Source organism: Zingiber officinale, chromosome 5A (assembly GCF_018446385.1).
Source record: "Zingiber officinale cultivar Zhangliang chromosome 5A, Zo_v1.1, whole genome shotgun sequence".
NCBI lineage: Eukaryota > Viridiplantae > Streptophyta > Magnoliopsida > Zingiberales > Zingiberaceae > Zingiber > Zingiber officinale.
In genome coordinates this window covers 8,188,600-8,216,073 of record NC_055994.1, presented here as the reverse complement: position 1 = coordinate 8,216,073, position 27,474 = coordinate 8,188,600, and the positions used below count along the sequence as shown (strand labels likewise).

The 27,474-nt window shown below is 35.7% G+C and overlaps 1 protein-coding gene across 3 annotated transcripts; it reads left to right on the top strand.

Moving 5' to 3' along the window:
• On the top strand, nt 1-26,420 carry LOC121979677 (suppressor of RPS4-RLD 1-like). 3 transcript variants are annotated; one of them, XM_042531664.1, is made up of 23 exons: nt 2-305; nt 415-524; nt 2,466-3,049; nt 4,793-4,837; nt 4,919-5,020; nt 5,095-5,175; nt 5,698-5,764; nt 6,485-6,585; nt 8,876-8,983; nt 12,165-12,235; nt 12,381-12,437; nt 14,372-14,480; nt 14,934-15,014; nt 16,275-16,361; nt 18,167-18,373; nt 22,842-23,152; nt 23,710-23,796; nt 23,863-23,962; nt 24,458-24,549; nt 24,643-24,681; nt 24,765-24,855; nt 25,823-25,920; nt 25,996-26,420. In XM_042531664.1, exons 1-23 carry the CDS (start codon nt 184-186, stop codon nt 26,282-26,284), a joined length of 3,039 nt encoding a protein of 1,012 aa, XP_042387598.1. In that variant the 5' UTR covers nt 2-183; the 3' UTR covers nt 26,285-26,420. The 3 variants fall into 3 exon arrangements, 2 of the variants coding, with proteins under 2 accessions (XP_042387599.1, XP_042387598.1); XR_006111425.1 differs by lacking the exons at nt 25,823-25,920; nt 25,996-26,420 and having other exon boundaries at nt 1-305; nt 24,471-24,549; XM_042531665.1 differs by lacking the exons at nt 24,458-24,549; nt 24,643-24,681; nt 24,765-24,855; nt 25,823-25,920; nt 25,996-26,420 and adding an exon at nt 24,230-24,268 and having other exon boundaries at nt 1-305.
• The last annotated feature ends 1,054 nt before the right edge of the window (nt 26,421-27,474 follow it).

The window sequence follows — 27,474 nt, the reverse complement described above, 5'->3', positions numbered from 1 at the left end:
TTAACAGGGGGAAGAAAGAGAAGGGTGGTGTGGGTCAAAAGCCCCAAATCTCTGTGCAGCCCGTCGTCTCTTCTTCACTCTGCCGTCTCCGAGTCCGATCGATCTGGTTCCGTTCTCTCCCGTCGGCGCAGCCATGGAGTTGGCCGATTAGGGCTTCGTGCTTGCGTCCTGGGATAAGAGACGATGGCGCCCGCGGCCAACGAAAGGCTCGAGCTCGCGAAGCTCTGCAGCGGGCGGAATTGGTCTAAGGCCATCCGCGTTCTTGATTCAATCATCGGCAAATCCTCGTCCGTGCAAGATATATGGTGCCGATTTCGACTCGATTTTTTCATGGTCATTGTGATCGTGAATTTTCTTCGTTCTATTTGGCTGTATGTCATCTGATTTTTTTTTTTTTTTCGTTTGGGTACGCAGCAATCGTGCCTTCTGTTACAGTCGGTTGGAACTGCACAAACATGTGATCAAGGACTGTGATAAGGCGCTGCAGCTGAGTCCGAACGCTCTTCAAGCTTACATTCTTAAAGGTTGGTGGATACTGGGCGGTGATATTGTTTGGGACTCTTAGGATTGGCATCTCGTTTGTTTAAAATTGGGCCGGTTGCCTCCTTGTTTCCTTTACGCTTTTTTCTATACCGTTTGTGGCTTACATTATTGATTTCTTCTGTAATTTTAGTATTGGTGAATGCCGCCTGATGACTGAAATTTTACCGAGCTTTTGCACAGGACCAGAGCATTATTTATTTGTATGTCAATGTTGTCATTTGAACTGAATCTCCGTATAAGAATTTGTGCATTTCAAAATTGTACGTGTGCTGTTTATGGTAAATGAGGAAAAATGAGTGAAATTGCGTGAATGCATTGCATAACTATACAAAATAAGCGTGTCTTACCTCCTCCAAATAATCACAAACCAAAGTGATTGTACTACTACATGTAAATTGCATGTATCACAAACTATCCAGCTGTTCTGCTCTTATCACAAAACCTCTTAAGCATGCAGTGGAATTTAAAAGAGAGAAATCATGTTCCTTAATTATCAAAATGCACCAAAATGTTGTAAAGAGTCAACACGCTCCTTAACTTCAACCTATGTAGCCTATAAATTGATAACATAATTTGATAGGAAGTCTTCGAGGATCTAAAATCTTCTTGCTTGTATCCCGTGCTAGAATTTCAGTTATAAAGGTTCAGTCCTTCCTTTCTCTATAGAAGAAATATACCATTGTCCTATGGCTCAACTGAGATGAGCTTAGGGGAGTAATTGAGCTGAAATGGTTAGAGCTTGTTCATGATTCTATTGTGGGAACAAGCACCTTTCCATGCATAGTTAACTCGACATTCCTCCCTTACGATTGTTTGACCTTAATTTGGATGCTGGACTGATCTTGTGAATCTTGAATTTGTCTGGATTTGTTCTTCAACTTTCATTGTCATGGTCTTGGGCACATAAGGTGGGGATGGGAAGGTTTTGTACAAGGTGCTCCTGGTTTTGAAGGTAGGGGCACCTTTACCAGTGCATACTCATACATATTGAGACCTTTACTAATCATACTGTACTGCTTTCATATTGGGAGAATTTAGACTATTGAGCTAGTATTCAGTTGGTCATTCCTATTATTCCATTGTGAATATTTTAGCTTTGAAGTTCTAATGGTTTTGTAGAAAATTATCTTATGCTCTTAATCCTACTTATTTAATGCAAGTTTAATCTTACATGTTGACAGATAATGTTTAGTTTTAGCCTTCAATTAGATCTTAAAACCCAAATAGGGTAGTTTTTTCTGCCTCTAAATACCCTCTGTTTGTTTCATTGAACTATATCTTTGGGAAAATGATTTATGCGTTTCTAGTGTTTGGTTAACAGAAAATCATTGGTCAAGGAAAAGGTTTTGTCATATTTAAAAGGACAGTTTAAGTTAATAAAATGAAATTTCCCTTTGAAAGGAGGGAGTCATTTTCCGAACTTGGCTCAACCAGTTTAGGCAATGCTGATATCAACAAATATTTACAATTTATATAGTAAAGATACACAGAACTACATAAATCCAATATAAATATATGTGGTTGATTCACATTAAGTTATGCTTGCTACTAAAAGAACATTTAAAAATAAAAGAACGAAATGTTTAATTCACAAATATGTAACATTTATAAATGTATTGATATACAAAACCTTTTCTTGATATTATAAATTATAAAGCAAATTTTATCCAATACAAATTTAACTGGAACGGACCCTAAGTTATCTCACATTTTGAGTTATGCTAAGTTCATGTGAAAATGAATTAGTTTCCTTTATGTTGGATTATCATGTAGAGATTTATGCTTCTCCAGTACTAATGTGATAAGAGCATTTCCAAGTTTTTTTCTCATCTGTGTTTCTTCTGTATGAATTAAGCTCCTAGAGAGTTCATTTTGTGTTTTACAAGATTTGTACTTCTTATATTTTGTTTTACTATGGTTAGGTAATGCAATGTCTGCCTTGGGAAGGAAAGAAGAAGCTTTGCATGTGTGGGAGCAAGGCTACCAAAATGCAATTTCTGATTCAACAGATTTGAAACAGCTGGTTGAGCTGGAAGAGTTGTTAGGAAGTGCTAAGGAATACCAATCTTTTAACTCTGAAGATCATGTAATCGATACAATATCATGTGAAACAAAGGTTGTAGTTTCTGAAGATCATGCTGTGGATTCCTTAAGCACTGATATGTCAATCGCTGAAACCAAGGCAATTATCTCCGAAGATGGTGATTCTACTAGTGTTACAAAAATTGTCATCTCTGAAGATCATGTCAGAGACTCCCTTTTACAAAAAACCACAACAACTGAAGCTGAACATGTTAATTCTTCGACTAGTACAGTTACAGACAAGAAGTTAGTTAATGGACATAAGTCAGATACATCTGGTGTTGAGCTTAAACTTGATGATAGCATAGGAATGTTAAGTTTTTACAATGAAACTGCCAAAATGGGCCGGAAGGTTTTTGTTACTGGTCTTCCAAAGACCAAGTCTATCAGCTTGGATTTTCGTTTATCAAGGGGCATAGCACAGGTATGTTTTGGTTTAAATGCCATCTTTTATTGACACTTTATGTTATTGTTCAAGGAGACAAGCTAATTTTGAGCTATCAACTCATGATGAGTTTCTCATACTCATATTACTGCAGATTTATAACGTATTAAGTGATAATTTATCTTGTCATTGCAGAAACACTGTTTGTTGATCACTGTTTTACAAGGTTACTATCAAACTGTGAAGTTTAGAAATCCCTCACTTGGGATTGAGCTTATGCAAACAGGCTGTATATGAGATTTAAAGCAAAAAAATATTATCCAACCGCATAAAATCTAATTTGTTTGTTTCATTAAATGAAATCAATAGATGAACTGATGAAGTCTTGGGCCACTGACTGATCTATAATAAACTTAAACCAAAAGTCCATGAGCTTCTTTATGTTCCAAGTATATTTGACTTGCATATGAAAATTTTAAAGTACTGGAAGCCCATATTTGTGTATTGTAGGGAGAGCAACAAAACATCTCCTGCTTAGTAGCACAGCCAAGGCTAATGTTTAAGTCCGTTTGTCCATTGGCAAATTAGAAATATGCTCCAGTAGAAACAGTTGTAGATCTTTTATCAAATCTTAAGGTAAACATGCCTTTGTAACGTTATAAATTAAAACCTGCTAGTTATGAAGGCATTGTGTCTGCAAACTGACCTCTGGATTGGTGAGGCACTTCATTTTGGTATTGACAAAGGAAGATGAATATTTAGGTAGATGCAATTTCTGGTTGTCACCACTCATGCTTAGAGAATATCTATAAAGAGTAACTTTTCTAATGCTAAAATGGCGAATAAGTTGACAGTTATCATGCTGCATCAAATATAGTCTGGTATCTCGTTAATTCACCTTTATTTATCTTTTCAATATCTTTTGCAGTGGTAAGTAGGAAAAATCTTCAATAATTTATAGTTTTCAAGAAATAGTGCTTCATTTTGCCTGTCTACCTTGCCAAATAGTGGACAGATTTGGCAACTATTCTGCAATAATCTGCTTTTAGTTAGCTACCGCAACTTTTTACCCTCTTGCAAAACTTCTTGTTTATGTCGTGATAGATACAATTTTTGAGTAACTTAGGTAGAACTGCTGGATGGAAAGCTCATGGAATGATCAACTATTGCAAGAGTAACATAATCTAAAAGGCATTTGGTTTGATTAGGTTAATTTCTGATGTTCCATAAGAAAGTAAGTTGCTATGCGTTGACTGTTCATGTTCTGGTTAGTTGATGACCACCTGAATCCTATCCTTTACTGTTAAAGTTTCCTTTCTGTGATTATAACTTTTTGACAAGTAATGGTAATTCTCTGATCTCTTGATGTGCATGGATGGATTAGCAGGGAGACTTAGAGAAGAGAGCATGCCAAGCTTAAGTTTTGATTTAATGTTTGCACTAAATGTAGTAGTAATTCCAAAAGAAATTTGATCTTAGCTAGGCTGTACTTTTCATGAATGCCAAAATGCCAAAAATCATTCTTATACTTCTATGCAAACTTTGTCAGATAAGCACCAGATCTTTGGAGTGAATTTATGTATTTTAGCTGATTTACCTTGTTCAGTCGCTGAATAATTGATCTCTCCTACCGCATGTTATCTGCAGTTATTGCAGTTAGAACACAAACTAATTATGTAAATATGAACAAGCAAGGATTGATTGGGTTGATCATCCAATTTTTTGGTCACTTGCGCCCATATTGTGCACAAAAGCTTGACACCTTTTACCTTGATTTTTTAGGTAAATGAAGGAAACTATGGCCAGGCTGTATCCATTTTTGACCAGGTGATAGATGCTCCTGACACGTGTGATTCTATATATCAGTATTAAGTGAATTGGCTTGACATTATGATACTTGCAACTCAGATCCTGAGAGAAACTCCTACTTATCCAGAGGCTTTAATAGGAAGAGGAACGGCTTTTGCATTCCAAAGGGAACTCAATGCTGCTATTGCTGACTTCAGCAAGGTAGATAATTTGGATAATTTGCTAGTAAATGAATCAGAATTTTCTTCTGAGCTTGTATTATTATGCTTCAATAGGCTATACAAATTAATCCATCAGCCGGGGAGGCTTGGAAGCGCCGGGGACAGGCACGTGCTGCGTTGGGTGACTTCATGGAGGCAAGTCTTTTCAATCTTGCTAACTCTTAGGTGGTTGTTGCAAATCAGGACCAGATTTTTAATGTCTATCACATGCAATGTTTGTATAAATATAATGAGGTTTTATTTTTTGGATATTCTGATTTAGCAAGCTTCTTCTCTGGTTCCTATACGCATATTTGTTTTTATTTAATCATTAGTCTAATTTGTTTACTATTATACCTTCCTGAAAGGGGCATTCATTTAATATATATGCTAGAGGTCTACAGGAATATTTTCTTTTTAAAGTAAACTCGAACACCTTTTTCCATTTGGATTTTGTTATCCCGAGTCAGTTGGAATAAAATTGTGAAGTGCACTTTTTGTTTGCATTTCCAAAGATTCTTGGGTGATCTCTCTTTTCATCTGGTGCCAAAAATGTGGAACTTGGAATATTATTGGAAGGAAGCTAAATTACATAAGCGTTTTCTTAGTTGAAAAGATATTTGCTATGAAGTGAAAGTGCACTCTCCACTAACAATCTTGTACCACTGCACCTTTTAGGCCATAGAGGACTTGACCAAAGGATTGGAATTTGAGCTGAATTCACCCGATATTTTACATGAAAGAGGTTAGTTTCTTTTTTTGTTCTACTAAAGCATTTTCAGAAGTTGCGACAAGAAGAAACTTTCTCATCTTTTTCTGCATTATTCTAAGGTATATTTAATCGGTCCCGAATAAAGGATTTTTGGTTTATGATTTTTAACTGTTACATGGAAACAATTCAAATAAATTACTTCAGAATTAAAAAATCGAGAGAAAATTAGTAGTAACTGTGAACTGAGGCAATTGGACCACTTTGGTGTATTTTTATATTTGGTAAGATTAGAGAATTCTTTGTCATTGTCTTTAGATAAGGTGTCTCTCACCTAGAAGAATTGAGATATTTGGATATAGATGGACTGAGCAAGCTTGTCTGCCAGTTTAATTTATGGAAAATTGGGTTATCTGTGCTATGACATGAATCAATATATAAATCATGGCTATCTTTTTACCCAGGTTGTTCTTTAGTTTGCCCTTACTAGTGGTTGACCTCCTTAGTGTAGTGACCTGATTGTAGAGGTCCCTTGAGTTGAACTTCAGATGATTACCTAACAGTAAATATTCATCTAACAAGTGCATGCACATTCCCTGTATCACAGCCCAACTATTTGAAGTTGGCCACATAGACCTTAGTCTGCTATCAATTTTTTTTCCATGATGTTCTAAATAAAATCTTACTAGTTTTATGCTATTACTTTTACAGCATAACTTATGCTTTTAGTTCATATGTTACTTGCGCTGATTGCAGGAATTGTTAATTTCAAATTCAAGGATTTTAATGCTGCTGTTGATGATCTTACCAGAAGCATAAATCGTGATAAGAAAAACAAATCTGCTTACACATATCTGGTAGGTTAAGTTCCTACAGGCTATTTAATTACCTTGTCCATAAATTGTTTATTTTTTAAAAAAAAATCAAATCCAAGATTTTATGTCATTTGAGTTTTATGTTTTTTTTTTCTTCAGCTTACTTGCTGATGACCTTTTTTTTGGCATTTATTTCTAGCATGGGTACCAAAATTAGAGTGGAAGGTGGAAGGAGTAAATGATACCATAAACTACCTAGTTGATGTAGTAATAAAGTAATTTAATTAATTTTCATAGTGCTCAACGAAACTTGACTTGCTGGTACTGATGCAATCCAGGCCATGGCATAGGTTCAAATCTTGAACCACGTCTCTGTTGATTCAAGTGAAAATTTTCATTTCGTCCATCAACCGGCAAGCAAGAAGCTTTGAAACCCACATGCGAGTGGACAATTCCTTCCATAGTTCTGCCTTTGTCGTGAGCCTTTCTCCTTGGTTGCAAGCTCTATCTTGATTGTGATATCTACCTTAGCCTTTTTCCTTGAGCACAAGTTCCACTTGAGTCTTTCAACTTTGTCATGAGCTCTACCTGAGCCTTTTTCATGGGTTGCTAGCTCCAACTAAGCCTTTTACCTCCATCATGAGATCTTCTTGTGACTTTCACCTTGGTCACGAGCTTTTTTGAGGCTTCCACCTTGGTTGTGAACTCTGCCATTCCATCCCGTCTTCCTTGTAAGTTGCTTGAGCCTTTTGCCTTGGTTACAAGCCTTCCACCTTCATTGTGAGTCTTTTGTGAGGAACTCCTCTTTGTTGCGAGCATCTTCTGCCTTCATCATGAGCTTTGCCTGTGCTATCAAAGTTGCCTGAGCCATGAGCTCCATCCATGACGAGCGTCTTGTGTGACCCACTTTTGAATTGTGAGCTCCTTCAGTGACCCAAAGCCTTACTCCTACTTTTCTTCTTCCTACTCTCCTTCCCTCCCCTTATCCATCCTGCTCCTCCTGGGAGTGATAGACACCTGCCGGAATAGAATGGTACACCAGCTAGTTCCATTCATGAACTGAAACTAAACCTTGATCATGGTTTTAAATATTAATCCTTGTTGACCAAAATGGGTAATTTGGAACTGATTCTAATTGATACCGATACAAAGACAACTTGAAAACAGATGATTATGAGGAAATCATCAACAAAATTTTGCTATCTTCTTCTTCACATCTTCTTGAAACATCAGCACCCCTGATGGAGAGAAACTAATTGATTTTTTTTCAGCACCACAAGATAGTGGTAAGTTTCCCTCCACTTTGTTTTCCCGCTTCATTTCTTTCTTGTTGGTGCTGAAACTACTGACCAACACAATCTTGTACCAAAACAAGCAAGTAGTTGACCCTGGAACCATCTCATTCCAATTAGGCCCAAAAATCTCATCATGCATCATAAATCTCAGCCTAGATGACCAAAATTGCTTGGCCTTATGATGCAAAATTTCAACTGACCTGCCAAGTTGCCTCAGGTCTTAATCCGGTTCTTGATTGCTCCTAGTAACATCCATGTCAAATTTTTTGTGTAATGCGACACCAGTGCAATGGTTGCTTACTTTTGTTGTAGACTTTGCTCTACCTTTTATTCTATGATCTTAATGCTCTATTAGTTCATCTCTCTTCACACATGTCTTTTCTATTGTTGTATAGTTTCTTTGTAAAATTTCTGTTGTAGGAATTGTATTGTAATTTATTAGTGTAGAAATTGTAGGAAGAATGTGCTGAAACTGGCCTGTGAAACTTGCTTGCTGAATCTGGAAAATACTGTTAACGTTTGTAGGATTATTGTTGATGTCGATCTCCTTTAAACGATCTCAAGCTTCTAAATCTGTGTTTCTTCCTTCCATAACCACCATTTTGATGCAGTAATTCATGCTCTTAAATTAGAAAGATCATATTTGCAGAACTATAGTAATTTTCTGCATGGACCAGATAAATAAGTACTCTTTTGCAATTGTTCTTCAAACTGTTTTTAAATCCTTAACCTAGATTCTAGATGAATAATATAATGTCGTGTTTCTATTTTAATGTAGTTGAAGACTCTAAGTTGAATTTGAGCTTCAGTATTCAATATTTCCTATTATTCAAAGCTCTATTCATCTATAATTAGTATCACCTTCTTCTAGCAATGTGTTCCTATTGTTTGAAAACATCACTTTTAATCATTAATTTCTCATTATTAACTGTTGAAACACTTAAATATCTATTTATCCTGTTCTTGGAAAATAAGAGACAGTGGGGGCAACTGGCAATAACATAAAATGATCTCTTTTGATAATTTTATGGTTGTAGGGTCTGGCATTAGCCGCAATTGGTGAGCATGATCAAGCTGAAGAGGCACACCTGAAAGCGCTGCAACTTGACCAAAATTTTGTTGATGCATGGGCCCATCTTGCACAGGTATCTATTCAAAATTTTAGGTTCAGCTGCTGCTAAATTTTAATAAGTATTTGTACTGATTCTGGAATCTGAATGCTTGTATTTTTCTTTATGGACATTTTTACTTGTAAGTTTGTTCTTCTCTATAGGGTTATCACAATTTCTGCTGATGGTTGTAATGTGGCCTTATGGTTATTATGTGGGTAGTCCTTAAGAAATTGTAAAAAAAGGGGCAACCCGGTGCATGAAGCTCTCGTCATGCGGGGTCATGGGGAAGGATCCATTGTATGCAGCCTTAACTTGCTTTTTGCAAGAGGCTGTTTCCAGGATCCGAACCCGTGACCTTTAGGTCACAAAGAAATAACTTTACTGTTGCGCCAAGAATCCCCTTATCCTTAAGAAATTGTACTCACTTCAAAATGTTGTATCATGTTTGTCTTGTGAAAAGGCATTACTTGAGCTATAATTGCTTGAATAATTTGTTATGCCATTATATTAGTATGTATTTTCTTTCTCATCAATTTTTTCCCCATGCATATAGTTTTGTTATATTAAACAAAACAAAATCTAATAAAACTATACACAAAAACGGGAAGAGCAAACCATGTCAGTCCCAATCACAAGTAGTCAGGACTAGGACTTCTTGTTTTCGTTGTTGTAGTATATAGTTTTGTTAGATTTATTGCTTTTTTCTTTTGTGTATCATACTTTCTAGGTACATTGCATAAACATTTGGTTTTCTACCTACATCAGTCACTTCACATGACAAAGTCTTTCTTGTAAAACAAAACAATGATGCTTTGAAGCTAATTTGTGAAACTCCTTTTAGATGTTTTGCTTGAGACACCCAAAGTTTAGTTCCTTATTGTGAGGTGTGGATTAATAGAGAAGCTTTATAAGTTTACACGAGAGAGCTACTATTAACTTGTGATTAAGCATTTGAATCTGGCAGTGGCACAAGTCAATTCTCTTATATAAGTGAGATGTGACAATCATGGAAAATCTAATTCAAAGTGTGATGAGATGATTGAAAAGGTTGGCTACGTGATGGTGGAACCACCATTGGGCCTTACATGCCAATGATCATGATGATCTTAGCATATAAGTTGGAGTTTGGTTCTTAGTGAGGATATGTCAAGACTTAAAGTGGGGGATCTTGCAAGTTTAGTTCCATATTGTATGTTGTGGATTAATAAAGAAGTTCATAATCTTAAATGAGAAAGCTACTATTAATCTGGGATTAACTATTTTGAGCTAGTAGCTTGTTTTAATAGGTTAATGGGCTAGTTCTCTTGTCTAAGTGGGATGTGACATTACTTATGCAAGCAAACTTTTCTAAGATTGTTTGGTTACAGAAAAAAGAAGGAACCAATCATGATGAGAATTGGTGGATCTAATTTTGTTGTTTTTGTTAGAATTCTGAGGTTGGAATCAAGGTCTGAAATTTTGAACTGAGTTAAATTTTGGTCCTTAGTCAACTTGAGCCAGTGCCTTCAGTGCTCAGTATCAGAGCTAGAGGTGTGTCGAAGGAGGAAGAGAGGAAACTAGAGGAGGAAGAATATCGGTGTTAAAGGAAGAGGAAGAAAAGGAGTAGAAGATGAAGAAGCTTACCTATCATGTTATGATTTAAGTGCAGAGGTGGAGGGTTCAATGCAGAGGAGGATCTGATGGAGTGAGATTGCGATGTGGAGGAGACAATGAAGGTGCTTGCAAGATGGTTTAGCTACACAAAGGAAACTTACATTGCTGAAGGTGCCTATGGAAGATGCTACTGAAGGTGCTTGCGAGAAACTTTACTGTTCACTGAAGAATCGCAGAAGACTTGGGGAGACGGCGGTGCTAGGCTATTCAATGCACGGATTAAAATATCGTACCGAACTGGTCGAAACGGGCGAAACATCTCGTTCCGCCAATCGACATACATCAGCACGACCTCGACACTATGTCAGCGGCAGCATAGAGGGGTCGCTTGATCGACGCGGAGGGGTTGCGCGACTTCCGTGGCCGTAGCGGAGGGGACGCGAGACCCCCCCTCGTCCGCAGCGGAGGGATTGCACGACCCCACGACAGCCGTGAGGGGTCGAGCCACCCCCACAGAGTGGTTGCGCGACACCCGTGGAGGGGTCGCGCGACACCTGCGTCCACCGTGGAGGGGTCACACGACCCCGCGTCCTCCACAGAGGGGTCGCGTGACCCCGCGGCCACGCTAGGGAGTCGTGCGACCCCCGCGATCGCGCTAGGGAGTCGTGCGGCCCCCGTGACCGTGCCAGAGTCGCGCGAACTTACGACTGTGTAGTTGCGCGACTTTCTCACGCAACGCGTCTAGTGGGTGGGTGGGTGGTTTTTTAATTAAAACTTAGGTTAATTACTTTAACTAACTCCTAACTATGATAGGGGTAATATAAAGAGATTTTATTAAACTCTAGTAAAATTATCTAATTAATTTATTTTAATTCTAAAAAAATATAATAAAAATTTTCTTTATTTATTTATCTATTTTCATATTTATTTCTTTTTTTAATGATTATTTTTATATTTTATATATTTATGTTAAATATTTTATTTTTAATTAATATATTATATATTTAAAAAAATACCAAAACTATATCGGCACAACGCGATACGATTACCGAAACCATATCGTTCCGGTCCAGGAATGAAACCTCGGCACGGGTCGAGATTTTAAACCATGATTCAATGTGCATGTTGGCGGACAGAACAAGATCGAAATGTTTCACCCATACTAGTTGGCATGGAATGAAACTTTAAACCACGGTCGGAATTACAATTATTTAGCCATCCTGTTCCCAACTCCCTGATGCTCATGATGTAATTGTGTGTGAATGATTTTGCTGCTTGATATTCCTTTCCTTTCCACTGCATTTCTTATTACAGCACTGGTTTAAATTCTAAATAATGACCAAACACTACCATAAGCAGCATTACCACTTTAAAGTGTTGCCCATATTTCTATGCACGACGTGAAGTGATGGGTCTCATATGTACAATTAGTAGTTGTATTAATTCTTATTTTAATCAAATAGGTCGGATGAAACATATTTTACTGTTTGGTTAGAAAGGGCAGATATACACTGTTTGTTTGGAAATTATTGGCTATTTTTCTTTATAAACAGTTCATTTAATATTGCTTGTGGTTGTTATTTTATTTATTTATTTAATATTAGCGTCTTGTACTATGCAGTTTTACCTGGATCTGGGTAATACAGAAAAGTCCATGCACTGTATTGAAAAACTTCTGGCTATTGAAGAAAGGTACATTGTACTATTGCAAATCATTTATCTATATGAGTATTGACCTAGAAGCTAGATTTAGTATGATGGACCTCTAGATCACTAGTACAAGTATATTTCTTCTTTCTCTAACATGCTGTTCATGCTTTCTTGAGATGTTCATCAGGTTTGCCAAAGCTTATCACCTCCGTGGTCTGCTTCATCATGGGACAGGACAACATAGGTAACAGGGTTTTATGTAAGATTGTTTCATGTCATGGTGGTAGGATAATTCAAAAGTTTCTATCATTTAACACCCCTCTAAATTTGATGCTTCATAGACATCCTAAAAGCGAATTCCATAAAAATTCTTGCCAATATCTCAGTTTTCTGCCATGATGTTGGGGCTTTGAGATAAGCTGTTGCATAATGATGGAAGTTATAAATGTCTTATATAAGTGGTAAAAGAAATCATATCTTTGAAAGCAAAAAATCTTCACCAACATTTTATTTTCATCCTGTCCCTGGAGTTTTGGCCAAAAAAAAATATTTGAATGAAACTGAAAAAGAAAACCCATTCTGCAGTGAAATTGCACATTTGACATATACAAAAAAACTTTTCTAGTTCAATTCATTTAGCATTTGACTGTAGTTTTCCCCGTAGGAAAACATGGTCAGCATAATTTTCTAAGAACTATTTTAGATAAGTATGCCATTATCATTAGGGCAATCAGGTAAATGCATATGTTAATTTGCATAGCATCATGTCAGTTTGCAATCATGATTATGAAACAAAGAGTGTAATAAAATGATCATTCGTTGCATAGGCCTAATGAATTGAAATCAATCAACTCATAAAATTTTGCTAAAACAGTATGAAAATGTTTTGCTAAAGGGTTATTTTTTTGTTTCATAAAGTGATTTAGAACTTGCCTTTTTTTGAATAAACTATAACTTGAAATGTGAACAATTTTATTAAATAAAACATCAACTGTAAGACTAGAATGTATACTAAGTTGAGTATCCATCCTTCTGAAATATATGATTATGCAAATAGAAGATATGTAATTGGCTTCCTTTTCAGTCTTTCAAGTAACTATATTCACATGTGGAAATTGCATTTATAAGCATCCAGACGCTATAATAATTTCCAATTCTTTCTATAGCATAATTTAATAAGTAAAACGTTTTGTGTAAAACATAAACGTGTATTAAATTAAACTATCTTTTCTCTTTGTTGAACTAAAGATTGTGGTCAAATTACTATAATTGCAAATATCTTGTACATATAAGCATTAAGGAATCAAACAGTATAATTGCAACATATATACTTGCTCTCAGTTATTTCACAGTTTTTATTACTTTTGGACAACCCATGCCTTGTATACAATAACAATCAAATTTTATCCCACTAGGTGGGGTCGGCTATATGGATCTTTTTACGCTATTGGACTCTATTCCCTACTATATTATCATCTATATTTAAATAAATTTTGTCTTATTTTATTGTTGCTAACCAAGCCTTTTTTGCTTTTCCTTGTTTGATGTGCTTATTTGTCATTATTTCACATTGCCTAACTTAAACATTTATTAGCCATCTATATACATGCTCGTACCATCTTAAACGTGTCTTTCAGAGTTTTCCTTCAATAGATGCAACTCCAACTTTCTCTCTAATGCTCTTATTTCTTATTCTGTCCATCCTTGTATGTTCACACATCCACCTTAACATTCTTATCTTTACAACTTTCATCTTTTGTTTATGTGCTCAAGTCATAGTCAACATTCATCGTCGTATAACATAGCATGTCTAACTACTATTTTGTAGAACTCTCCTAAACCAATGCCTTGTACAGATCAGTTAAATCTCTTTATTATAATGAGTTTAATATATTTGATGCTAGAAACATAAGTTGAAGTGAGTCTCAATAGAAGCTTTTATAAAAGGAGTTGCTCGAATTCATTTTTCAACATTTGTTATTTTTGCATAACTGGAGCATCTAGCATATGAATCGGAAATTCTTTGCCTTGTAGATTTGGAAGTATAGAATGTACATTGTTAAAGATAAGATTTCATTTCATCTAGAAATAGGGATTGAAATAGGTTCCTTGCACAAAATTCTCTGTTAGTCTGTTCGTTGTTAAATGCTACTCAGCTGTTTGCTTACATTGTTACAGGATGGCAATAAAAGATTTGTCTGTTGGACTCAGCATTGACAGCTCAAATTTAGAGTGTTTATACCTTCGTGCTTCATGCTATCATGCTATTGGAGAATATGGAGATGCGGTGCTTTGTCTTCTCTTCTTTTAGACGGATCTTTAATATTATAATAGTTTCTGACCTGTGTAACGAAGAAAGTGGTTCTGATTCTTTTATTTAGCTTATGCCACAATAAGCATCTTTCTGCCGATGCCTTAATAAATTTATTTCATAGAGCATTTCAATATGATGCTAAATTCCTCAGCAACTATCTATTTTTGGGTTTCAAACTAGTTTCTTTTGTTAAGATATTTTTTGGGAATTTTGAGAGTTAAGAACTTCAATTATTTGAGGCTTTTCTCATAGTAAGAGAATTTGTTGACACTGGCTGTGTGTCTTGTGGTAAAAATTGTGATATGTACTCTGATCACATGTTCATTGTAGCATCTAAATCATATGGTCTTGCACAAAATCCTTGAGTAACATTTTACCAAGTTGTATTGTTCTTGGTCTTACTTTTCTATTATTTTAACATTTCAGGTGAAGGACTATGATGCCGTTTTGGATTTAGAACTTGATTCCATGGATAAGTTTGTATTGCAATGTCTAGCTTTTTACCAGGTAAGTCATGAATATTGGTGTTTTCCCTGCTAGCAGCTTCTATTCTTTGTGCATAGTATTTTAACTTTACTAGATGCATATCAACACAATCTGCAGCCTCATATCCCAATTGATTCTTTTCTTAACTTCTAAAATTTTAAATCGACTGAATGAAATTTTCTGCATAGCGTATTCCATATTCCATTATGTTTCAGTAAAACTTTCTTTTTGGTGTTCAAATTTCAAAGTTTGTTGATTTTTCAATAGATATCTATTATCTTACTTTTGTTATAGATTTCTTATGAAACATGTTTCCCGTGTCTATTCTGTGCTAATATATGATTTGCCACAGTACGGTTGCTAATCATAAAAAAACGATGCCAAATATTTCACAAGTGCATTCTGTGCCTGTGCTTGCCTAAGGAGTATCTGTGGTTATAAGCTGGTTGGTTTATCAGTTTCAAAATTACAAAGTGTAAAATGCCTTCCATTATGGAAGAATCAGGTGCAAGTGGTTCGACTCTTTGATTGCTGTAGGATCTTTCTTAAGAAGGGATGATCCTGTTTTTTCTCTTTATGACACCTGAAACTCTTACATTTTGAGGCTTTGATTCCAGATTTTAGGCCTCCCAAAGATATCAGTTAACAAAAGCATGGTACACTAGGAAGAGAATCCGTTTCTCTTCTTTTCAGTATTCTTGCTGACTATACCTCTATTGATCCAAAGTGGGGTGGGTGGTCACAAATAACATTTATTTTATTTGGGTTTGTGATTTCCACGTCAATCTTTCACCCTTTATGAATTGGTGAGAACTTATGAGTTTGATAATTACTGGACCAAGGAACCTAATTGCTTGGATAAAAAACCTCAGAGTTAGACAAACTTGAGAACTTGAACCTTCACACGTTCAAATCAGAATTGGGTCTGATTGAGTACTTATTATGTTTTGTAAGGATTTTCTTCCAATTCTATAAAATTCTTTCCTATTGGATTCACATGCGTTACCTCTAAGCCACTGTATGTACAAGTGTATCAAAAGCTAGAACATCCGCTAATAGAAAGGAAAGAAATCTTGTCTGTGCTAAACCTATTGATTTGGTTATGTGCTATTATTTTTTTGTAGAATCCATGTCAAATGAAAAGAAGATATCATCCTTTAACTGATTGATTTGACCCACAGAATCCTCAACTTGTATATGCAATGTACGATTTTGGCATGAAAGTTGCTAGTTTGCTGTTTTGCATTTTTCTTCACTTTTGGTTTTCCCTCAATTCTGTAGAAAGAAGTCGCTCTGTACACAGCTTCAAAGGTCAACAGTGAATTTTGTTGGTTTGACATTGATGGTGACATCGATCCACTTTTCAAGGTAGTATGCTCTCACTTAGTTACTTCAAATCAGTCTTGCTTATTCAAAGATTTCTATTGCTACACTATTGAATTATCATTCATTTTCATGTTGATTAACTCCCTTTTCTTAATTATTTCATAGAAAATAACCTTTATCCTTGGTATGCTGTAATGAGTCCATTTTAACTATACACAAAAGATGTAACTGATCAATCCTCTCCACTTGTATATTGAAGTGAAATGAGAAATACTTGACTGAGTAAATCACACTATTTTAACTTTTTTTCTTTTATAAAATCACTCTAGTGGTATTCACTCAGTTATACATGCCAATTAGAGAATTACTATCAATTTACTTTATCTATAAACAGGATATGATGATTTTAGAATTAAAGTTATCTTGACTTGTTTAGATTCTAGAAGAGGAGTCATTTGGCGAGAAATTATTTTTGAGCAGTTGAGTTTCTTGATACTCAACATCAAGGTTTTAATAGGCATTTCGAGGTAGCAGGCAATCATCCACGATAATGCATATATCTAAAAAGAAATATTTAAAATATTTATATTGATAGCATATATGCAAAAGAGTATATATTAAATTTTATCTAATTCATAACTTCATATATAAAAATATATATATGTCAATCATACAATATAAAACACATAATATAACAATGTTGGATAGATCAAACATGCATATTATTAATATCTAAAATATTTATCAGTTGAAAACAATTGTTTATGTTTGCAGTTACGAGTTACATGCTACTACTACATTAAAAACTTAATTTAGTGGTTCATCATCACAACAATTATTATTTCTACATAGAAAAATCATCACCAAAAGTCCTCATTAAGATGTTGATCATCAAATGAATTCAATCCTTTTTTTTTTTTCCTTTTTTCCTAGCCCACACAGGTACCAATTAGCTTGCATAAGCACCCAAACCTCCTAAAGGAACCACACATCGCATATACAATGCCATCCTTTGTCTAAAATGCTTTGATGGCTGCATATCACTGCTCAACATGGTCAACAGAAGGCTCAGCTCCTAGTTGTTTGAGAATAATGGCATTGAATCTTTGTACATCAAGCGTTGGGTATCATTTTATATATATATATATATATATAAAAGTTGGTTCTGGGGAAAATAACCAATATAGACTTTTATTTCCTTGATGACAAAAGAAATGCAACTTGCAACATCCTGAGCATCTCATCACGGTGAAGCGACATTTTAGTGAGTTGAAGTAAATGGTCCCTTTTGTGCGTTTTAATAATGATCTTAGTTTAATTCACTGACCTCTCTCATCGCAATGCTTGTAGTTTGATTTTTGATAATACTTTGCATACTTTTCATGAAGTTCTGAATGAGTTGAGCTTGAAGCCTTGAACTCATTAGTGTTTAGAGTTTTAGCTTATTTTCGACTTGTTTCTTAGTATTATTAAATTCACAGCAGTGAGTCTTACCATCTTTCAATGTTTATCTTTATTATTCATACTTCATAGCAATGTCCTGGTTTCTAATGTCTTGTGTACTGGTTGATGCTAATGTCTGGGCTATCTATGAAACTTTGCATAGTGCGTGAATGCTGATTACCAATTCTGCTCAAGTTTCTTTTGCTTTTGCAGTACATTAATTAAACACTGTGACATTCACTTGTATTAATTCAGTAATTGTTATCCAATAAAGGAAATTTCAAGGCAATACATAAATCATACGAAAGTTTCCCTTTACTGTATAGTGTTCTGTGTTGATGCACAGCTTAATGCAAACGTAGTTGTTGTAATTAATTCAATTGGCTATTATGACCTTTATACAGGAGTACTGGTGTAAAAGGCAGCATCCACACTATGTATGCGAGAGAGTATTCCGGCAACCGCCGCTGAAAGAATCTTTGAAAAAAGGGCGGCTTAAGAAGCAAGACTTCGTTGTGACAAAACATAAACATGTTCTTTTACAAGCAGCAGATGTTCTTGGCCAGAAAGTGCAATATAACTGTGCAGCATTCTTGTCGAATAGACGGCAGGTGATTGATAAAGTACTTAAAAGTTTAAATTCCTTCACATCTACATAAGTCCTATTTGAAAGGTGTTCAGTTTTGCAGTTGGCTTTTAGTTTTCTGTTTAATTTAATGCCATTTTGCATGATATTTTTTCCCAGGAAAAAATTATACCCTAGTTATGCACTCATTTCATTGATTAATTTGTATGTGTATACTGTATTACAATAATAATACTCAAGTTCTTATCATTTGGTGTTAACTATGTTGATTTTTTGACATGTTGAGCTGTGTAAAACCTAGATGTAAAGTAAATATTGCAGTTTCTCTTTGACTCTTTTCTTTAAAATATTTGTGTAGATTCTTTTGTGCGAGTTCTAAAACTTTGCCACATTGTTCTCTCACTTAACAATAAATTGATTGAAACGTTAATTTGAATGAAATTCTTTATTACTTTCAGGATGGTAGATGCTGTAAGCTTCTGGAATTAAAATATATCGATTAATCTTATTTTATCTATCAAGAAGCTTAATTTCATCATCCACTTTTTGAAAATCATACCATGATTTTTGTTGAAGTCCTTAGAATGTTAAAAGCTCCAAATCTTCCTGTGTTTCTTTGAGTATGTTTAAAAATTGTAGCAATCTACTGAACCTAAAAGTTAGGGTGCTATCTTTTATATTGATCTTACATTGTTAGCGTGTTCTATAAGAATTCCATGGTTTATTAGGAATTTAATTTTTGATAGATTCTTCTACGAAAATAAGTTCATAATGATAGTTTTGGTTTTGGTAGTGATCTTGTTTAGAGGTTAGGATATTTAGGCTCCATTTGTTTCATGGTAAATATTTCCAGAAAGATATTTTTCTCAGATTTTCCAATGTTTGGTGCAATAGGAAATCATGTTCAACCACACTTGGGTAGGTCATTCATCTGGGCAATCCATGCTATTCGAATGGGTTGATCGTTCCATGTGTGCCAGCCAATTTGAATGAACTGGCCGGTCTGGGTGGGTCATATGTGTCGACCAATCTAACTGGGCAGGCTTGATTGAACCAGCGTGCCCAATCTGTCTAACCTTGAGAAGGAAAACATATTTTCCTGTGACGACATCAAACACAGGAAACTAAATGCAGAAAATAATCTCTTTTTTTTTTCCAGAAAAATTCACCTAACAAATATTTTCCACAAACAAACAAGTTTTCAACAAACCTGTGTTACAAGTTTGATTGATTTTTTTAGGTATAGAAGTATTGCTTTCCTACAATATTTTGCTTATTTTCAATTGTGTTTGAGGTGAGATCTTTTAAGGTCATAGCTTTCCTATTCATGACTCTTTTTTTTCTCTCTATGTGATATTTGTTATTCTTTTTTTTTTTTTTGGATAAGTAAAAGTGTATCATGTATCCAAAATATACAAAATGAGGTTTTAGAGTCTATTAATGTCTTGATGTAGTATCATATCTGAATAGATACCTAAAGACTTGTATATATGTATTTGCACGCTCCTGAATATCCTCTTAACATCTAACTGACCCTCACCAAAAAATTACGATTTCTAGCCCTCCACACATAATGTATTAGCAATGATAAAGTTAAATGGCGAATCTTTATCACCACCCTACTTCCTGTGTAATGCCATGTCATATTTGTTATTTTTTTGGGAAAGGTAAATGTTTATAAAAATATCTCAAAAGAGTACAATCAAAATCATGCAACTAGGCGCTTACATTCCAAGTGCATACTTCGTTGGAGATTTACAAACCGATAGGCATGTATCTGGATTTTGAGGAACATCCGATCAACATCCAGCACAAGGTCCTCAAATTGACATCTATTACGGGTTTCCCCACAAAATATAAATCATACAAGAAATATCTAAGTGTTGCGCTTTCATGATGCGGCTGTGCCCTTTGTAGTGTTGCTGTCAAATCTGGAATAGCTCCTCACATGTACGGATCTCATTTATGAAGTCCACCCATTGCTTCACTTTGCTCCATAAGGCTCGGGTGATGGGGCACTCAAAGAAGATGTGTGCATTTGACTAATCATGTTGCCTGCACAAAGCACAGCTTTTTGTATGACTCATACGGTGATCTGTCCGCCATCCTTGAGTTCCCGTGAGCAAGCAACCAAACAATAAATTGATGCTTGGGCATGATCCCAGGCCTCCATACCACTGATGCCCAGGGTACCAAAGGCCTCTGTGCCCTAAAGAAATCATATGCATTTACAGTTCCATTTTCTCATGATGCGAACCAATCTAGCAATGTCATGTTTGCTGCCCCTTGACCGTGTAACTGCAGCACCATCTATGATATTTGTTATTCTTGGTGCTGCATCAAGTGGAATTATAGTTGAATTTCATAATTCCTAATTTGGTGTGATATTTGTCAACGTTCTCTTGTAATTTGTTGGTAAGTTCCATCCATCGTCCCTCTTCTTTTGCTTCCACCATCATCTTCTTATCAATACACATCCATAACCTCCTCACATATCACACTGCCTTGCATGTTTTCCAACTGAGCCTATTACCAGCAAACTACAGCCAGCAACTCTTGGTCACCTAACATAACTGATTCTGCCATTAGAGTCTGTGAGTAAGGTAAACCCCTATTCTGGACCAACACCCACCATATGGTTCCCTCTCCATGACTCCTACTGTTTAACAATTAGCATATTCAGTCCTTAAACAGGCAACAACCCTGCTCCAGTTAGTTTCTCAAACATGTGCTTTGCCTTCCAACACTAGAGCACATAGATCATCTTGCTTTCTATGCACATTGGCAAATGGCATCCTGCTAGTCTTCCACAATCTCCTTGCTGCCACCCTTTGTGAGCTCTGCATTGAAGAGATCCCTAGAAAGGAGTGAATCTCTATCTCTACTTCTTCCACAGAAGATCTTTCCCTTCTGCGAAACTTACAGCAAACAGGCTTCCTCTTGCTTCTTTGTTTGCTCCAGAAATTATGGACTTGCCTATGTGGACCTCAGAGCCTGAGCTACAATCAACACTGAGACTTTGAACATGCCTTCTTTCAGCAACCACAAAATCCATATCGCCTACTATAGATACCCGTGATCTCCCTCTTGGTTTGCACTAGGTTGCTGGATTGGCATCACTCTCAGAGGAGAATAAAACTTATTGAGGCCTTCCCTGCATGCTAATGTTGCTGCCCCATCAGAACAGCACACCCAGGAGATCTATTTCTTTCATCACAGAGCATCTGCTGGGAGGCCAAAGATTTCTGTTGAGAAGACTAAATCCTATATTGATTTGGCTGCTTCATATAGTTAATCCAGAGGACAAACAAAATCATTCCACTGCCCAACCCTCTTCAGTAAATAGTGAGCCTGGATTTGGTACTAGACAATTGGGTTCCTATCAAATTCATTATAAATAGAACTACTAGGAAGCACTCGTCCAATTTCTGTCATTTGATCAAGGTCAGACTGACAACTTCAACAATAGATAGACTTGCATAAACTTGGTATAATCACAATCTCTTTGAAAATTACTTTCACTCAATGAGTTAGTATAAATATTTTTTTTTCATTTATTTAGTTTCTTTTCATAAAATTCTTAAATATTGTTATATCCTATTTATTAAAAAAGGATATCATAATCTAGAATCTCTTTATTTTTGTGCGAGTTTAATATCATATTTTAATCTATAGCTTAAAATCATCATTCGGAAAAATAAATCTTCAGTTTTGTTTATTGTATTACTTTACTTTATAAACATCATTACTTGACGATATGCTTAGATTCGTATGATGGGGAAAAACATATCATTGCTCTTTGACCATGAGACATTTATTTAAGTGAGGGGTATTAAATCAAATACCCATTTGGAGGATTATATTCTTTGGAAGAATGAGTTTATATTACTCTTCATACACACATGAATCCTCACATACAGTCGCATTATTCTGCATTTAGACAAGAATCAAGTCATTTTATTGAGCTGATACGAGAGTCACATGTTATACTAAAAAGGAAGTTATACTAAGTAATCATGACTATAATTTATAAGCATGTAGTAATATGATATATCTTCTTATATTTTTGAGCTTTAATTGTCTCATATCGACACACTAGATTGATTCTAATGCATGCTTACTTAACATACTAACTTATGTAAGTATTAATTCAATATTTAAATTAGTGGATTTGCAAAGTTATTAAGATACACTTGAGCTTCTATCTTTACATGTTGACTTTGTTATATGCCATTTTTTTTAGTTTTAATTCCAATGTTCTCATCCTCTTGACTTTTGTTTTCACATCCCATGACTATTGTGGAGTTGCAAAAACTATTTCTCACTTTGTAACTAGTCATGCAATTTCCTCTTCTTAAGAAGAAACTAATAAGGAATAGGTCAATGAAGTCTTGAAGAACCATAATGAGAAAGAAGATTGCCTGGCTTATTAGGACAAACGAGCAAGGAAAGATAATGAATAAATCATGTTAAATGTTTTACAATCTTTTCAGTATCGTATGGCTGGGTTAGCTGCTATTGAGGTTGCTCAGAAGGTGGCCAAGTATTGGCGCTTTCTTCGACATGCAAATAAAAATGGTAAACGAAATAGAAAAAAGGAAAGAATCAGTATGGTGAGTCAAAATAGAGGTGGTGTGTGCTGTAGCACTACTGGTTTATCAGAAAGTTCAACATTGCATAGTTCAAATGAAGAACGATCTGCTTCTGGTCGTCATCTTTCTTGGCATGATGTGTACTCTATTGTGGTCAAATGGAGGCAAATCTCTGAACCTTGTGATCCTGTTGTCTGGATAAACAAGCTAAGGTAATTGGTTGTCTTCTTTTTCCTTGATCCTATTTTTTTTAATTGATTGAATAGTTTCTTTTTGTGGGAGTAATTATGATACAGTATGTTATAAATTTAGATTAGAAGAGCCTTATTCATTCTGATTATGATCTTTCAAATTGTTTTTCTTCAATTTAACACTTCTGTGTTGCACAATGCAAATCTTTCATTTTAGTAAAGAGTTCCAAGGATAGTGGGCATATATAATGAGAAATTCCTTAAACCATCTCCAGGCAAAATGAGTTGTATACATTGTATAGATGCAGGACACCATAGCATATTATTAACATACCTCATTGTATAGGTCATGGAGATTACCGACAGCTGGCAGTTTTTCTCGTAAATGTTTCGTCCATAAATTGTCAAATTTGTATTTGGTATTCTGTTGCAGTGGTTTCTAATTTGTTCTTTATTTTGTAAGTTCAATTGTGAAGCTATTTTCAATATCATTTGGCTGTGATAATATTTTTAGTGAATATGTTCTGAAGAGATAGCATTGACTATTTTTTTTTTTCTTTCCCTGATTTTCAAAACAGTGAAGAATTTATTTCTGGATTTGGCTCTCACACGCCAATGCTTCTTGGGCAGGCCAAAGTTGTTCGCTATTTTCCCAATTACTCAAGGTATAAATGAATGTCTGATACTCAAGTCAGTAGTTCCATTGTCAACTTACAGGTTCATCTTCACAGGACTTTTGATGTAGCAAAGTCTATTATTCGTGACCTAAAATATGTGAATAATGCTGAGGATAGATTTATTGATCTCTCAGATCCTGACAAGCTGCAAAAGGTTGGCACAGTAACCCTTTGCTACTATTAGGATCTCAAAATTGTGCAATTTTCAATTATGACTAATGCATGAGTTAACTGCATTAGAACAATGAAAACAATGCTGTGTTAAGTTTTGATCTCTTGAATTAACTCGCTTCTCATTCTTGTTTACTTCTCTTGCCCTTTGTCATCAAGTATTTGGTGATTTCATTATATTGTAATGACTGGTGAATTATTATCTCTTTCATGGCTCATTTTCACTATCTAGTGTCTATATCACCTACAGATAAAACATGCAGGATCATTATGACTAATGTATGAGTTAACTGCATTAGAACAATGAAAAAAATGTTGTTAAGTTTTGATCTCTTGAATTAACTCACTTCTCATTCTTGTTTAATTCTCTTGCCCTTTGCCATCAAGTATTTGGTGATTTCATTATATTGTAATGACTGGTGAATTATTATCTCTTTCATGGCTCATTTTCACTATCTAGTGTCTATATCACCTACAGATAAAACATGCAGGATCATGCTCTGACCTGTATAATGTGATTGGTGAAAGCTTTTGGGTGGGTACTACCTGCGAGAGCACAGTGTTTGAGGGGTAATGACGTCTCAAGCTATTATGATCTTTTGTCCTTTATTAGGATGTACTAGTAGCTACATCATTTAAATGCTATGCCTTTTCCATTTTCAGGAAGCGCCTTGAAGGGACAAGGATTACTCTCCAAGAAATGTAGTTCCTAATCTTGTTTTTTCGTAAATTAGACTCTCTCTTTTTTTTTTTTTCTTATATGGCTTCATTTACCTCTTCTGCAGGGATAAGATAGGTTATGATTTTGCAATTCGTACACCTTGTACACCGCCTAGGTGGGCTGAGTACAGCCAGGAAATGGCTGCAGCATGGGAGGTATGATGATTAACCAAAAGGCTTTCTTTATGGTCCCTGTGGAAATAAATTCTAGATTTAAAATTTTCATGTTCCTGAGTTTTAACATGTTTAGTTGTGTTATAATAAATATGGATTTTCCCACAAGGCAATGTTATCAAACATTTCCACTATGAACCAGATGTGTAGCGTGTCTTGTTTTTCCCACTATGAACCTGAGGTGTATTACGTCCTGTTATTCCCACTATGAACCAGAGTTGTATTGCATCCGGTTATTCCCACTATGAACCGGAGTTGTATTGCATCCTTTATTCCCACGTGGTTTAATAGCCCACAACCTTAAGCTAATGCAGGTGCAATCAACTTAGTGACTAAGGGTGGTCCAAGTTCCCTAAGTAGAATAATTTAGTAGATATTCTATAAGCACATACTATTTCAAGCTTCCAACTAGGTGAAAGGTCCAGTGAAAATAATTCAGTAGATACTCTATCAGTACATACTATTTAAAGTTTCTCGCTTCTGGTTTCACCACCACTGACTTGTATTCCTGCTTCAGCACTACCAACTTTTGTCCTGATGTTCCCTAGTTTTACTAGCATTCCTAATTTGTTTTCTGCTTTGAAACCTGGCACTGTTATTTTTTCACGTGTCTTTGCTTTCCCTAGAGAACACCATGTTTGTTTGTTCTTTTCCAGAGATCTTATGAAATATGTTTTTTGCCCCTTCAATGTTGAAATTTAGGATTCCTTCTTATGAGTTTGATTTTAATGTGCTACAATCAGCTCTGCAGTCCAATTCCAATCATATTTAGGAATTTACTTGGTCTGCATTCAGGGAGTTGCTTTTCTGTTATTAATATTCTTCAGCACACTGGATGCGGCAGTAGCCTGTAGTTCCTGTTATTCAAACTCTTTTTTTTTTTTTTTAAATCTGGAACTACTTTTCAATTTTGCTTGGTTGTAAATGCTCGCTGAATCTTTTATGGCAGACCCTCTGCAATGCTTATTCCAGTGAGGTTTATTCCTCAAATGACGTTAGTGCACTGGAAAATGTCAGAGATGGGATCCTCAGAATGACTTATTACTGGTACTAAGATAACATTTTTAATAAAAATTGTATGTGGGCAATATCCTTACATAAATACAATGGTAAATTTTGCAGGTATAACTTTATGCCACTGTCAAGGGGTTCTGCTGTTGTTGGTTTTGTGGTATTGCTAGGATTATTACTTGCAGCCAACATGGAGTTCACGGGAAGCATTCCTCCAGGCATTCAGGTCGACTGGGAAGCCATTCTATCTTCCAATCCAGACGCCTTCACGGCTTCCATTAAACCTTGGCTCTATTCAAATATCAGAATTAATACAGCTTGGAAAGAATATCCGGATGTTACTTTGGCATTTGCAACTACAGGCGCTGTCATTGCTGCTTTAAGTTCATATGATGCTTGATAAAGCTTTGTTGTGATCGTCGAAACATGTCGTCCTTATTCTCTCTCCACTACCTACTTAACTGGGATATATCGTGTATGAATTATAAAGTTTGTTCACTTCTTAGTTTCTAATCGAGTTAAATTCTAAGAGGTTATCCTTTTTTTTGCATCTTCCTTCCCCCAGTTTAGTCCAGACTATCGAAGGTGGCCTAAATTATACCTAAAGGTGAAGGCGATCTTCAGCTGCACCATGTCTATATGTTAAGATCCTCAAATTTTAAACAACTCGTAGATGATATAATTTAGCGCATATTCTTTTATCACCTGTCCTAGAACTGAATCGAATGCCCTATCTAAATGGAGATCGGATTTTCCAGTCCATTTTTTGTAGATCAAGGGATAGTCCATAATGTAATTGTGGTCGGATCATGGTTGTGATTCCGCCGTAATTAATTGTGATTCTTTCTTGCATTCACCTTTTCATCCAAGTCATAATTTGGGTCAGGGTGAGCGGTCGGAGGGTGCCGGCGGTGAGTGGGTGGCCGGATTGTCGGGCGCTGAATGGGGATAGCTTCTAACTGTCCATCTTGATTCAAACTATAACTTGGATAGAGAAGGTAATCCCAGGAAGGGATCACAATCAACTACAGTTGAATCGCGATAATGATCCGACTGTAATTACATTATTGACCATCCCTGATTCACAAACCCGAGAATCCTTGCTCATCTAAATGTTCTAGATGATAAATTGGTTTAGGCAGTTTTTTAATCCGTTATTTCTTGCAGCTAAACATACGTTATTTTAAGCACTTTAAAAGAATGTCAAAGACATTAGTTCATAAATTTTGGAATCCACTGCATCAGCTGCATTTTCCTCTTTTTTAAGCATTAACACATCTAGAGTACGCAACTCGTCCAAAACCATTATTTAAGACCAACATACACTGAAGACATCTGTTTCATTGTGTTTAACTAATGGAGTACAAATAAGAAAGATGCCGTGTTCTGTTCTCCATAGGTTATTTCTAGAGACCTTGCAAGAAATCTGGCATCCCTCACCGCCATGCCTCTTTCATCCTCTTTCTCCACGAATTTCTTTTTGAAAAGCAAAGTTGATGTTTCATTTATGTCATACTTCACACACAAGAAAGACAAAGATCTCCCTTTTTTCCCCTCAAATCCCCCACCTCTCACCCAATGCATGTGGCG